Source organism: Numida meleagris, chromosome 17, assembly GCF_002078875.1.
Source record: "Numida meleagris isolate 19003 breed g44 Domestic line chromosome 17, NumMel1.0, whole genome shotgun sequence".
Lineage (NCBI taxonomy): Eukaryota > Metazoa > Chordata > Aves > Galliformes > Numididae > Numida > Numida meleagris.
In genome coordinates this window covers 1,636,266-1,649,733 of record NC_034425.1, presented here as the reverse complement: position 1 = coordinate 1,649,733, position 13,468 = coordinate 1,636,266, and the positions used below count along the sequence as shown (strand labels likewise).

The 13,468-nt window shown below is 60.7% G+C and overlaps 1 protein-coding gene across 3 annotated transcripts in view; it reads left to right on the top strand.

Annotated features, from left to right (window-relative positions):
• ARHGAP44 (Rho GTPase activating protein 44) overlaps positions 1-13,468 on the top strand; it is a 20,769-nt gene continuing 7,301 nt past the window's right edge. For 2 of the 3 annotated variants that reach the window (XR_002443808.1, XM_021414633.1), the window contains exons 1-15: positions 86-138; positions 6,816-6,855; positions 7,334-7,438; positions 7,545-7,621; positions 8,094-8,205; positions 8,795-8,871; positions 9,591-9,708; positions 10,582-10,650; positions 10,763-10,844; positions 11,307-11,434; positions 11,550-11,661; positions 12,241-12,322; positions 12,750-12,830; positions 12,912-13,025; positions 13,281-13,372. Coding sequence is in view for 2 of the 3 variants with exons in the window: in XM_021414633.1 (XP_021270308.1) it covers positions 86-138; positions 6,816-6,855; positions 7,334-7,438; positions 7,545-7,621; positions 8,094-8,205; positions 8,795-8,871; positions 9,591-9,708; positions 10,582-10,650; positions 10,763-10,844; positions 11,307-11,434; positions 11,550-11,661; positions 12,241-12,322; positions 12,750-12,830; positions 12,912-13,025; positions 13,281-13,372 (1,342 nt within the window). In the remaining variant the exon portion in view is untranslated. Of the gene's footprint in view, positions 139-6,815; positions 6,856-7,333; positions 7,439-7,544; positions 7,622-8,093; positions 8,206-8,794; positions 8,872-9,590; positions 9,709-10,581; positions 10,651-10,762; positions 10,845-11,306; positions 11,435-11,549; positions 11,662-12,240; positions 12,323-12,749; positions 12,831-12,911; positions 13,026-13,280; positions 13,373-13,468 lie in introns of all 3 variants that reach the window. The other variant, XM_021414632.1, reaches the window with a different exon arrangement.

Sequence of the window (13,468 nt, the reverse complement as noted above, 5' to 3'; positions counted from 1 at the left end):
CGGGCGGGGATGCGGGAGGGGCGCTGGGAGCGGCTCCCCGCTGCCCGCCCGCGGCCGCGTAAGGGGCGCCCGCGCCGCCGCCACCATGAAGAAGCAATTCAACCGCATGCGCCAGCTCGCCAACCAGACCGTGGGCAGGTAGGGACGGGGACGGGCCGGGCGGCCCGCCTGCACCTGCCCTGCACCCCGCCTGCATCCCTCCTGCACCCTGCTTGCACCCTGCTTGCACCTCGCCTGCGCCCTGCTTGCGCCCTGCTTGCGCCCTGCTTGCGCCTGCCCTGCCCCTCAGCACTGGGGCACATCGCAGCCCACTGCTCCCCTACCCCAACCCCCTGCCCTCCGTCACCCTTGGGTGCTCCCCCCAGCATCCCTGCGTGCAGCCGCACCCATCCCTCGAGGCCCCCCCCCCCCGGGCTGAGGCGTGGGGCTTTGGGGCCGGCGTGGTGCGGGGCGGCACGCGTTGGGGTGCAGGTGGGGGTGTCTGGGCACTGTGATGCTCTGCGGGCCCACGGCCAGACCCGCGGCTTTGCCGGCGGTTGTTGTGTAATTCCCGAGATTTTGCAGCGGTGCGTGGGGGGGGGGGTGGTGGAAGGATTTATTTATTTTTTTTCTTTTCCGACTCCAGCGCGGCACCGGGGCGGGTGGCACCGGCCTCGGGCAGGGCTGCGTGCGGTCACTCCATTACTGGGGCTGCTCCTTGTGTCCTCTGCGGGGCTGCCGCCGCGCTCCCGTGGCTGTGCCCATATCCCTCCATCCCTCCGTGCATCCTTCCTTCCATCCCTGCACCCATCCCTGCATCCACTCCTCCATCCCTCCCTGCATCCATCTCTCCATCCATCATCCCTCCATCCCCCTCCTTCCCGAGGTGAGTGCTGGGGACGAGTGCCTGCAGCTCAGTGCCTCATCCCACGGCGCGGTGCAGTCGCCCATCCTCACAGCACGGCCGCAGATGGCTGCGAGTCCCCACCGGCACTGAGCAGCAGGAGCGCGGGGATGGATGGAGGGGGCTGCGCTGGGCTCGGTGCCATCAAGAGGAGCGGGGACCGGGCTGGAGGGACACAGCTGCTGCCAGCGCTGTCTGTGCCCCGCGCGTCAGCCTTGAAAATGGGGTCACCGCCAGCCCCGGCTCCCTCCTGCCTCGCTGCTGGGCTCGCACAGCGCTCCGGGTTACGGCCGTTTGGGAGATGCTCGCAGGCAGGAGCATGAATTTGCAGCTCGGAGCACTGCGGGGCGGTTTGTGCTCTGCTCCTCGTGATGAGGACCGGCCAGGGGGAAGCTCTGCTCCGTGGGGCTCACGCGAGGCAGCCAGCCCGTCGCCCATGTTTGCAATGCTCCTGCTCGTGCACAGGCTTCTCAGCAGGCAAATAAATAAGTAATCCTCTGCCGTGCTCTGCTGCAGCGCTGCCTTGTGACCGGCCAGGTCCGTGGGTGCGGGGCCGACTTCCCTGCGGTGCTGCCACCCTCACGCCCTGGGGACGGGGCCGTGTCCTGGATGGGTGCTGCGCTGCAGATGGAGGCCACCCCTCAAGTTGCACTAAGGGGCACTGGGGATGCTGGGGGCAGTTTGATCTGTGCCGTGAAGATGGGAGGAGGCTCCCGACTGATCCCGCTCCTCCCAGTAAGCCCAGTGGGGTAGCTGTGGTCCCCCCCAAGTGGGTGTGGACTGGGGCTGGGGACAAGAGACAAGAGCTGCCATCCCCAGTCCTGTGCTCCTGCCCTGGCGTGTGCTGGAGGAGTGGCTGGGGGCTGTGCCCCGCCAGGGGACATCACTGCCATGTACAAGCCCTTGTACTGGGCTTGCAGCCTGGGCTGCCGCTTAGCACAGCCAATGGGCTGATCCATCCTGACACCTCCACGCTTGTCCCCGTTGTTACCTTACCTAGCCAGCACCTGAGCGACGCACCTGTATTAAAATCATGTTTTGAACAGTGCCGTGCCTCGGGAATACCCCTCGGGTCCCCATTCCAGGATGCAGCAGCACCCAGAGGAGCAGCACTGCCCCTTCCCCGTATGGCTGCCCCTTCCCCAGCACCTCGGGCTTTGGATGGGGGCCAAAGGCTGCGCTGTGCCATTTACTCCTTTTGTTTACCACGATAGAAAAAGGGGAAGGGCAAGGAGAGAGGGCAGAAGTGAGGAAGGAAATGGCCACTCTACACAGCCCTGTCCTGCCCTGCCATCCCCTCCCGTTGTCCCCTGTTGCCTCCCCTCCTGCCCTGCTGTGCCTTCCCAGTCTCTGGGGCTGGCTCGGTCCCTGCTGCCCCTCGCTGCCCTTTTCCCAGCCCTCTTATGAAAACAAACACACGGGGCCGTGGGAATCCTGGCTTTGCTTGAAGGAGGGGGAGGATCAGAGGTGCTCATCCCTGGGACACGCATGGTGCCCAGCTTGGAGCATCACCCAGCCCGGCTGCGGCTGCTCTGTAGGGGACGTAATGTATATCTCTGTGGAGTGAAAAGAAGGAAGGGAGATCAGTGAGTGGCTGTGATGCTCGCCCGGCGTTCCTGCTTTATTCCTGTGTTTCCCCATGCCATGCGTGGGGCCACCAAGGCCATGGGGAGCAGCTGTGGGGCTGCTCCTGCGCGCACAGCACCCAGAGGGTTTCCAGAACTGTCTGAGTGCCGATTTCTCTCTGTCAGGAAGGGAACGGGCAGCGGCAGCCTCATGCAAAGTGACACTCGCAGGTGCCTGAAGGCACAGCAGGCGGCTGGGAACGCAGTCATGGGGGGGAGTGGGGGCACGTGTCCTCCTTGGGGTTGTTTTGGGGTGGCTTTGGGGGGCAGCAAGCTCTGTTCCTGGGCAGAGCCTTTTCCTCAAGCATCGGGATGCCTACGCTTCAAGCTACAGGCTTTAAATAGAGCGGCTTTCTTCTGCATGCAGCCTTGCAAGAAGCAAGGAAGGAGGGAGGGAGGACGAGCTGCATCGCTGGGGATTTTCAGCAGGATTTGCAGCAGGGCACAGCGCGCTGTGGGTTGTGAGGTGCTGCTCGTTGTCAGCCTGCACCCCCCCGTCCCGCTGCCTTCTCCAGACAGACCTTGGGCTCGCTGGGCTCAGGGAGCAGAGAGGTGGCAGCGGGCGCAGGCATCCAGCCGGGTATTTTTATCCTCCTCAGCCGGCAGCGCTGGCGAATGGAGCAATGAAATATTAATGGAGCAGTCTGAATGTTTTGTCCCCAAATTGCACATAAATCACCGTCTCTCCTCCCGGCTCCCCGAACCCGTGGGGACCTGCCAAATCTGTGTGCTGCAGGGGATGCGCGCAGGGTCCGGCCTCGGTGCTGCGTGGTCCTGGCAGAAGCTCTGCACGCAGGGCTGTGCCTTAATTAAATCCTTCTGACTCACTCCCATCAGCAAAGCTGAGCAGTGCCCCCGGGGTACCCGAGCTGCACGCTGAGCCGTGTGTGACACGACCTCACCCAGGGGTGCCGGCACCCAGAGGTGCACTGCTGGGGGCAGGTGTGGGGCAGGGAGCTGCTCAGCCCTGCCCTCGGGATGCTCTGTCCCGTCCTTGGGAGCCCGTCCTTGGCACTCTGTGGCGGTTCCAGGCTGTTTGTGGGATGCAGCGCAGCCCCCGCGGCCCACAGAATGCGTCCCAGCTGCACTGACCCTGGGGGATGGCTTTCCCCTTCGGAGGGAATATTGCAGCAAAATGCTGAACGGGATTTGAAATGGCCAAAAATCGAGGCTGTGCTTCTCATGTGGGTTGGTTGGTGTGTCCCCAGAGCTCACTCTGTGCTGAAGCTGAGCTCCATAGTGATGCCCATTCATGGGGATACCCATGTGCGGGGGCATCGTGGAGGGATCCAGAGCGCTCCTCCATCCCTCCCAGCACCACAGCAGCAGGGCTCAGCCCTGGGGAAGCCACCTCACCCCAGTTTGGGAGCGTGTTGTGATGTGGAAGCCTGGATTCTGCCTTCTGGCGCTGGGGTGGGATGCTCAGGGGAAGCAGACGGCTCGCTGCAGCTCCGGGGTCAGTGCGCAATATCGCGTTGGAAGATTACATAGTGCTTATCTCTAAATCAAATTAATTTGCTCGATTGGTGTTGATTTCCAGTGGCAATAATTTGTTTTCACAAAAGCCAACGCTGGGCAAATTGTAGCTGCATCTCCCACTCGTTTGCTTCCAACCCCGTGTACTCGTCGTCCCCTTTCTCCCAGATGCTCGCAGGGACCCAAGTGTCTGCGTGGTGACCGAGGCCGAGAATTGCCTGGATTTGTGCTGAGAAAAACAGCTCCAGGGTGGGAGTGTGGAGGGGAAGGGGAGGAGCGTGCTCTCTGCCTGGCGGAAAGATGGAAGAGTGCACGGAGCCGCTAATCCCCCCTGCCCCCCGCAGCGCCTGGTCTGGACACTGGGGGGGCCGGGGGCATCGCTGGGGCGCGGGATCCGGCTGGAAGACAGCAGCACTGCTCCCAGACTGCGTTCCCAAGGGGTTTCTGTAGGGCAGCATTTTTGGAGGCACCCGTAGGGAACAGTAAAGCCACCACGCAGCGGGGAGGAGGCAGAGCAGCCCCTCCAAGGCCGTGCTCACTGCAGGCTGAGGTGCTGCAAATATCACGGGCAGAATGGGATTTTTCCGGCGCAGAGCTGCGATGCAATCTGATGTCAGTGGAGTGAGACGATGTGATTTTTTTTTTTTTCCTTCCAGTCTTTACGTGTAGAACAGCAATCTGGAACGGCTTGTTCCGGGCTGATGTGCATTTGGAGATGCTGCTTGGTTCTCACACCCCTGGGCGTCGTGAACAGATTCTGGAGCGCTGCCGGTGGGAGCAAACCCAGGGATGGGAGGAATCGGTTGTGGGTTTTTCTGAGCATTCTGGAGCCTTCAGACAGAGGAGCAGGAAGAAAACTCTGCAGCCTTCTTTTCTCCTCCTTCTGCAAAGCCAGGCTGTTTGCTGGTGGGCTCCCAACCCACCTAGCATCCCGCGGTCGGGCAGGGTGCGGGTGCTGGGCCGGGTGTTAAGGGCACGGAGGTTTTTCCTGTGCTGCAAGTGCTTGGAAGCAGAACAAGGCCAGATTTTGTTAGCCTGTGTGCAATGTTGTTTTCTGCTTGCTGCACATGAATTACAGCCTGGCACGTGGTGTTTTGTGACGGCTGGGAAAGATCTGCCGGAGCTGGGCAGCCCCAGGCGTGCAAACCCACCACTTGGCTGTCCAGAAAAGGAGACAGCAAACGAAAAGCGTTGCTTTTTTTGGAACATTTACGGAATGGTGGTGGCCGTTTGCACGGATGTGAGCGAGGAGCAGAGTGCTCAGTCCCCCCTGAGGCTGAAGTGGGGATGGGGCACAGAGCAGGTGGCAGCGATGCTTTGCTCCCGGAGCTGTGCATGGGTGAACGTGCACGGTGCTCTCGTGTGTCTGCTCCTTCCTTCCTTTCTATGGATGCCGAAGAGATGGAGCACTGTGTCTGCTCTGTCTGCTTCTGTACAGCAGGTACACGATGCTGGACATGTTCTGCTCCTGGTGCTGGGACGGGGAGCACCTCGTGGGTGCTGTGCATGGGTTTGCCCTCTGGTGCCTTCGGGTTTTTGCTGCTTTCTTCCATGTTCAGGATAATTCTGCACGGTTTCCAACCCTGCGCAAAAGAGCTGAAGTTCATCTGCAGGAAGGGAGGAAAATCTGAGCAGCTCTTGCTTTTGGTTGGTTGGTTTTTTTTAAATGCAAGGGATTCAGTGAGACCGCCTTCCCCAGAGGCTCCTTTCTCACCTGCCTTTATGGCTGGGTGTAAAAATCTTTGCTTTTCTACACGGTTGAGTTCACCCATCTCCATCTGCACAGAGGCGGGCACAGGTGTTAGCACGGTGCCTTGAAGGTGCTTAAATAATGCAAGGCATGGATGAGCGATGGGATTTCACATCTCATGGAGTTTCTGGGACCCCATCTCCATAGAAGGGTTTGGGGAGGTGTCCCAGAGGAGCGTCAGAACCCCTGGGGCCGTAAACCCGGCAGGTGACGAGCTGATCCATTGCTTTCCAAATGCAGGAGATCACATTGCATGCATTTAAATCCAATTTTTTAATGAAACCAGATGGGCTCCCTGTGCCCTTTTCAAATAAACTGCCTTAAATTGGACGCCGTGACAAGTTTCGTATGCAAGCCAGATTTAGCACCGTTAATTCACGTTTCCAGGAGGGCTTTGAACTCAGCAGACATCCCTGCCCTGGCTGGGAGCCACGCTGCTGCCATTCCACAGCCTTTCCATTTTTCCTCCGTTTTTCTTCCCTTCCACTTTTGCATTCTTCATTTCCTCTTCCTCGCTCTCTGCTTCCACTTTTTCAACGCTTCCCTCCTACAGCTCAGCACTGAGAGCAGGGTCTCAGATGCTGGAAAGCAAACAGAGCTGGGGCAGGTTGGGTGCTGTTTGAATGGAGGTCAGAGGATGAGGCTGTGCTGCAGCCTCACGTTAACCAGTGCTGAACATGGAGAGCACGACCGACCTTTGCATTTTAGCTCAGTTCCGCTCTGTCCGAGCGCGTCGTGACAGAGATCATTTTTTAAAGAAATAATGATTTACCGAGGCTGTGAAAGGCCCCTCAGGTTATGAATAAGCATTACACTGTGCCGTGGCGTAACTGTGCCCCTGTCGCCCAGCGGTGCAGCATCAGTGCACGCGGGGGCTCCTGGCTCTGCAGGTAAGTTGTGCACATCTGCCTCGCTGCAGCAGAACAGCCCCGTCCCCAGGGGAGCCCAGCACAGCACTGGGGCTGGGCACAATGCTGCAGATGGGGCCTCACGAGGGCAGAGCAGAGGGGGACGGTCCCCTCCCCGCAGAGCCCCACACCTGTCCCTTCACCAACCCCTGATTTTCCTCCTTTTCCTGCAGGGCTGAGAAGACAGAGGTGCTGGGCGAAGATCTCCTGCAGGTGAAGTGCCCCTGCCCGGCGCTGGGCATGGGGTGGGGGGTTGGGACGTGGCTGTGTCAGCTTTATGTGTGGTTCCCGGCCTGTCTGCTGGCCGTGGCTGTCCCTGGGGGGGTCACACCTGGGGAGGGGGATGCAGGGGGACGATGGCACTGCGGGGGTTGGTTTTTTTCCCAGGCGATCCTCCAGATGTTGCGCTTTCTGCTTTTCACTGCGCATTTCCCCCCGATGCTCCTGGTTTCGTTTTTGGGCTGATCGTGTTTGCCGACACTCAGTGACTCATCCCGCCGAGCTTTGGGATGAACTTCCCAGTTCAGCCACAAGGCCGAGGCAAACCGGGCAGCTCCCAGCTGGGTGTGGGGGTCCGCCAGTTTGGTTCGAGCAAAGCCCTCCTAAGGAGAGCCCGCAATTAAACTCCCTTTGGTTGGAAGAGCGGGGACAGGGCAGGATGGGGCGGTGACAGCCACCTCCGTGCCCGCAGGTGGAGAAGCGGCTGGAGCTGGTGAAGCAGGTGTCCCACAGCACCCACAAGAAGCTGACGGCGTGTCTGCAGGGCCAGCAGGGCGTGGATGCCGACAAGCGCTCGGTGAGCTCTTGCACGACGCCACTCCCCGGCTCCTCCGGGCGGTGCACGCGTGTGTGCCACGGCCACGCACCATGCAGGGCCTGATGGCACCACACTCCCTTTGCAGAAGAAGCTGCCGCTGACGACGCTGGCACAGTGCCTGACGGAGGGCTCGGCCGTGCTGGGCGATGACTCCCTGCTGGGGTAAGAGGTGCCGGTGTCCCTGCGGCACCGCCGTCCCCACGGTGGCATCCCACCGCCCACGGCCGGGATGGGATGGCAGGGGATGGGATGGCAGGGGATGGGATGGCAGGGGATGGGATGGCAGGGGATGAGGTGGGATGGCAGGGGATGAGGTGGGATGGCAGGGGATGAGGTGGGATGGCAGGGGATGGGATGGCAGGGGATGGGATGGCAGGGGATGGCAGGGGATGGGATGGCAGGGGATAGGTTGGGATGGGATGGGATGGGATGGGATGGGATGGGATGGGATGGGATGGGATGGGATGGCATGGGATGGGATGGCATGGGATGGGATGGGATGGCATGGGATGGGATGGCATGGGATGGCATGGGATGGCATGGGATGGGATGGCATGGGATGGCATGGGATGGGNATGGGATGGGATGGGATGGGATGGCCGCCCACCCTGCCCCAGCCACGCGTGCCTTGCAGGAAGATGCTGCGGCTGTGCGGGGAGGCGGAGGACAAGCTGGCGCAGGAGCTCATCCACTTCGAGCTGCAGGTGGAGAGGGACGTCATCGAGCCGCTCTTCGTGCTGGCCGAGGTGGGCATGGCCGGCTGTCCCCGCTGGGGGCACTCCTGCCCTCCTTGCACGGCTCTTCTCTGCTTTCCCAAAGGCAGAGGCGTGAGCGCTTGTATTGCTGAAGCGCGTTTCCAAGCAAGGTTGTAGTCGGGAATTTTTTCTCCCTCCTGCTGCCAACTCCCTGTCGGTTTCGTGTTGGTTTTTTAATTTTGCCAAATGCTCCTTTTCCCCTCCTCTTTTATGTCTTGTGAAATGCCATGGGCCCCATTCTGATTTCATCTTCCCTCAGCTTTATGGAGCTGACACCGGGAGAGGCGAGCTCGGGGGCTTTCAGGCGTTGCGAAGCCCTTGGCACACAGTGTTGGTGTGTGACAAGCCTTGCTGCTGTGCTGGCACACGCAGGCAGCCTTGTTCTGCCTTCAGCCGGCCTTCCTGGAGCAGCAGGCCTTACTGGCCAAAGGATGCTTCTTTCAGGGATGGGGTTTTTGCACGTGTGTGTTGGGATCGAGAGGCTTCGTGCATCGCAGGGGAGGGACGGGCTGCGCTGCCTTCCTAATGCTGCAGTGATTCAATGGGGCTTTTTTCCTCCCCTGCCCCTGTGTTGCTGCAGGTGGAAATCCCAAATATCCAGAAGCAGAGGAAGCACTTAGCGAAGCTGGTGCTGGACATGGACTCCTCGAGGACGAGGTGGGAAGCACGGCCGGGCTGGATGCAGGGCTGGCATCGCTCCTCGCGTGGGGCTCCTCCAGTGCTGCCCTGGCCAAGGGCCAGCAGCCTTGGGAGATCACAGCTGTGTCACTGTGTGCCTTGAAGTCAAGCTCTGCAATGAGCCAATGTTTCTGCTCTTCTTCCATGCACACTGCAGAGGAGATTTTTTTTCCTGGCCCAAGTCTTTATTTTTTCTGCTTCTCCGTATGTGGCTGAATTGTTGCATGGAGGCAAAGACTCAGTTGCTCCTACTGGTGTAGAGCAGTGCTGAGGTGACACAGCTCAGCTGGGACTGTGGGACATCCCTTGGTGTCACCTATGTCCCAGGCAATGCTGTGGGGCTGCACATGGGGCTGTTCCCGAGGCAGTTTGCAAACACTTGGAAAATTGCTGAATTTGCCCATTCCTGCACAAGGAGAGAAGTGCAGGGGTGTCTGCAGGGCTGGGGCGTCCATGCCCCATTGCTGCTCCACTGCTTCCCTTTCTCATCCCACCTGCCTGAGGCTCTTTCTGGAAACGATTGCTGAATTGGAGCTGGAGATATTTGTGGCTGGGAGTAGCTCCTGCACCCAGCATGGGCTGAGACCCTCACCGTGGTGCTCAGCCCTGGGGACCGCAGCGGTCTGGCAGGGGGTCCGAGGGCTGCCACGAGCTCTGCATGGCTCCTGTGTCCCGCTGACCCATCCCCATGTCTGCAGGTGGCAGCAGTCTGCAAAATCCTCGGGGCTGTCGAGCAACCTGCAGCCGTCGGGCGCCAAAGCCGATGCTCTCAGGGAGGAGATGGAGGAGGCGGCGAACAGAGTGGAGATTTGCAGGGTACCGCTGGCTGGGGCCTGGGATGGGGGCAGCCTGGGTTGTGATGGGGGTGTAGGGGGGTCAGGGCGCAGTGTTGGGACAGCGTGGTTTGGGGACAGCTGCTCCATGTGCAGCCAGGGCTGCAGCATCTCCTCACATCCCTGTCACCATTGTGGCCCAGTGGGAAGCCTGCAGCATCACTCCACCCCTTCTGCTGACCCCGCTGCCCTCCAGAAACCCTCCCCTCGCTGGTCCCATGCCCAGTGCAGCCCCTTGGCAGCCCTGACCCTCTTCCTGTGCTCACTGGGCGTTGTAGGGTGCACTGCATGTGCCACCCACAAAAGCGGGTGCCATCCCAGATCTGGGTGATGCTTGCCAGCTGTGGTTCCTCTGTCCCCTACATCCCATGGCCCTCGGGAGCCTGAGAGCATCCCAACCCTGGGGGTCAGGGAGCTCTGCACCACTTACACCAAGCCCTTTGGGACCAGGTCACCCTGCAGGATCACAACCAGGACTGGAGTGGCCTCAGGAATCTGCTCCATCCCTGTCCTGGCTGTGGTCCTGTGCAGAGCCAGGAGCTGGGCTTGATCCTTGTGGGTCCCTTCCAACTTGGGGTATTCTATGGTTCTATGAAGGAGCTGCAGGGTGTACTGAGAAGGCACGAGGACAGGGATCTTTGCAAAGACCAAAGTGTGGGAGGATGGAGATGTCTGAAGTGCAGCAGAAGGCAAAGCCGAGTGATTCTATGATGCTGCTGGATGCGTGGCATCCGGGCACACCTCTGCACTGCGGATGCAGGGAGGGAGGCTGGGGTCAGCGCTTGCGTTGTCGCCCACGGGCTGTGGTGGCCATCACGGTGCTTGGTGTGAGCTCCTGCCTCCGTGTTCCCCGCAGGACCAGCTCTCGGCTGACATGTACAGTTTCGTGGCCAAAGAAATAGACTATGCAAACTACTTCCAAACGGTGAGCACTGCGGGCTGGTCCCCCATCCCGCTGTGTGCTGCAGCTGCCCTACCTACCCCGTGCCCTCGCCGTGGCGGTGAGACTGGGTGCAGTCTGTGCCATCTCTCTGCAGCTGATCGAGGTGCAAGCCGAGTACCACAGGAAGTCACTGGCACTTTTGCAGAACGTGCTGCCTCAGATCAAGGCCCAGCAGGGTGAGTGCACGCAGGGCTCGAGGCGGGTGGAGGCGGCAGGGCATGAGCTGGGGGCACAGAGCCCATGGCCTCACCTTGCGGGGTGGCTTTGCGAGCAGGCTGGGATGTCACCCCGCAGTGTGGCACAGTCCAGCCGTGCATCCTGCTTGTCCCTGAGCTGGGGGAATGTCCCCATCCCTTGGGGTCAGCACACAGTCCCCCCAGCAGCTGCCCAGGGCTGGGCAGGGAGTGACCTTTGTGTTCTTCCCTCTTGATCCTACGCATTAGGATCAAGAAATGCGACCTCTGGAAAACATTTTGTTTGGATTTCACCTTTATAAGACACTTTTGAATTGCCTGGGCTGGAAACGCAGGGTCGTGGTGTTGCAACAGCACCTCAACACCCGCTGAACCCCTGAGCTGAAGCCCAGGGCAGGGTGAGGAGGACGCAGGGTGCATCCCGTCCGCCCTGTGCCCTCACAGAGGCATGGATGGAGAAGCCGTCCTTCGGGAAGCCGCTGGAGGAGCACCTGGCCGTCAGCGGGCGCGAGATCGCCTTCCCAGTGGAGGCCTGTGTCACCATGCTGCTGGAGTGCGGCATGCAGGAGGAGGTGGGTGCCCATGGGGATGGCCCCGGCTGCCTCCTGTGGCACGGGGATGAGTGGCCGGGGGGGGGACCCAGGGGTTGTCCCCTGGCGCCGACGCTGTCCCGTGTGCCGTGCCAAGGGCCTGTTCCGTGTGGCTCCCTCTGCCTCCAAGCTGAAGAAGCTGAAGGCTGCCCTGGACTGCTGCGTGGTGGATGTGCAGGAGTACTCGGCTGACCCGCATGCCATTGCAGGTGGGGATGGCGGGGGCTCCTGGCTAGGGGGTGCCCCGGATCCCAAAAGGTGCTGCCCTGCACCCAGGGGCTGCTTTCAAGCCCAAACGTCACCAGATGCATTCACCTTGAGTACCCCAGGTTTCCCTCCCCATGTGGCTGCACTGAGCAGGGGATGCTCTGCAGGAGCAAGGGGGGTCAGGGATGCACATGCATCCTAGTCGAGTTTGCAATCTTATCTCTGCTGCTTCTGCAGTGATGCAGGATGCTGCCTGCATGCAGAGCCCAACCTGCTGCGCTGTGTTAAGCATTAATTTGGTTTAAATGCAAATGAGCGTTTCCCTTCCCTGCTGTGCTGCAAGGCGTGGGCTCTGGTTCCCTATCAGGGAAGGCGCTGACGGCCTCTGTGGGGCTGTGCTGAGCCAGAGGGCATGGGGTGCCCACAGCACGGGGCAGTGCTGGGCATGTGCCTGGCAAACAGGAGAGTGAGGGGCTGGGGGAGGTACAAGTGAGAGGGGGAAGCTACAAGGGGAGAGGTGGGGTGGAAATTCAGTGGGTGCTGGGTTTCAAGGAGCCTCCATGAAAGCTAATGTGCTGCAGGAGCACTCAAGTCCTACCTGCGCGAGCTGCCAGAGCCGCTGATGACGTTTGAGCTGTACGAGGAGTGGATCCAGGCCTCCAAGTGAGTCCGGGATGGGAAATGGTCTTGGGGCTGAATTTCAGGAGGGTCCAAACGAGCACATTTTTGACCCGTGGCAGTTCCCCTAGGGTGAGGGCACTGGGCACAAGGGCTTGCAGCCTGCATGCAGAGGCTGCTGGCTTCCAGGTCTGGTGTTCCTGTGCACCCAAGGACATCTGGACACTTTCCTTGAGTTATTTCTGATCCAGTGGCCAACATTTGGGTCCAAGGGCTCTCCATGATGCTCCTTGGGCACGGCATGTCCTAGCAGCAAAGATGGCCTTGGTGTAGATCTATAAGTTCATCCTTGCGGTGGCTGGGTAAAGGAATGAGTGCCCTGGTGCGAAGGGCGGTGGGTTGGTGCAGTGGGTTGATGCAGTGGGTTGGTGTTTTGGGGACTTGGGGACACTCAGCTTTTCCCCTCCCGTAGCATCCCGGAGCAGGAGAAGCGGCTGCAGGCCCTGTGGAACGCCTGCGAGAAGCTGCCCAAGGCCAACTACAACAACATCAGGTGAGCGTGGGGCGGCGAGGGGCTGTGGTGGGGATGCTGAGGGCATGTCCCGCCTCACCGCGCCCGCACTCACCCCTCCAGGTACCTGATCAAATTCCTGGCCAAGCTGACCGAGTACCAGGACACGAACAAAATGACGCCGAGCAACGTGGCCATCGTGCTGGGTCCCAACCTTCTGTGGCCGCAGGCAGAAGGGTAGCGTATGGCCAGGGGCATGCATGATGTGAGGGTGCAAGGGAGTGACGGGGGATGAAGCCGCAGCTCTGGGGCATGGGTGTGTGGCCAAAAGGTTGGTTCCTGCTGCGTGGGAGCAGCCCCTGCTCTCCTGGAGGTGCTGCAGAGCAGAGGGTGGCAGATCCAAGGGGATGGGGGGCTGCAAATCCTGGCAGGGAGCGGGGTCAGGGCGCAGTGGGATGGCAAGCCACCGAGCCGCTGCCTGCTGTGTTCCAGGAATATCACGGAGATGATGACGACTGTCTCCCTGCAGATTGTGGGCATCATTGAGCCCCTCATCCAGCACGCCGACTGGTTCTTCCCTGGAGGTGGGCTGGGCTGCACGCTGTGCTGGGACAGGGTGGGATGGGATGGGATGGGATGGGATGGGATGGGATGGGATGGGATGGGATGGGATGGGATGG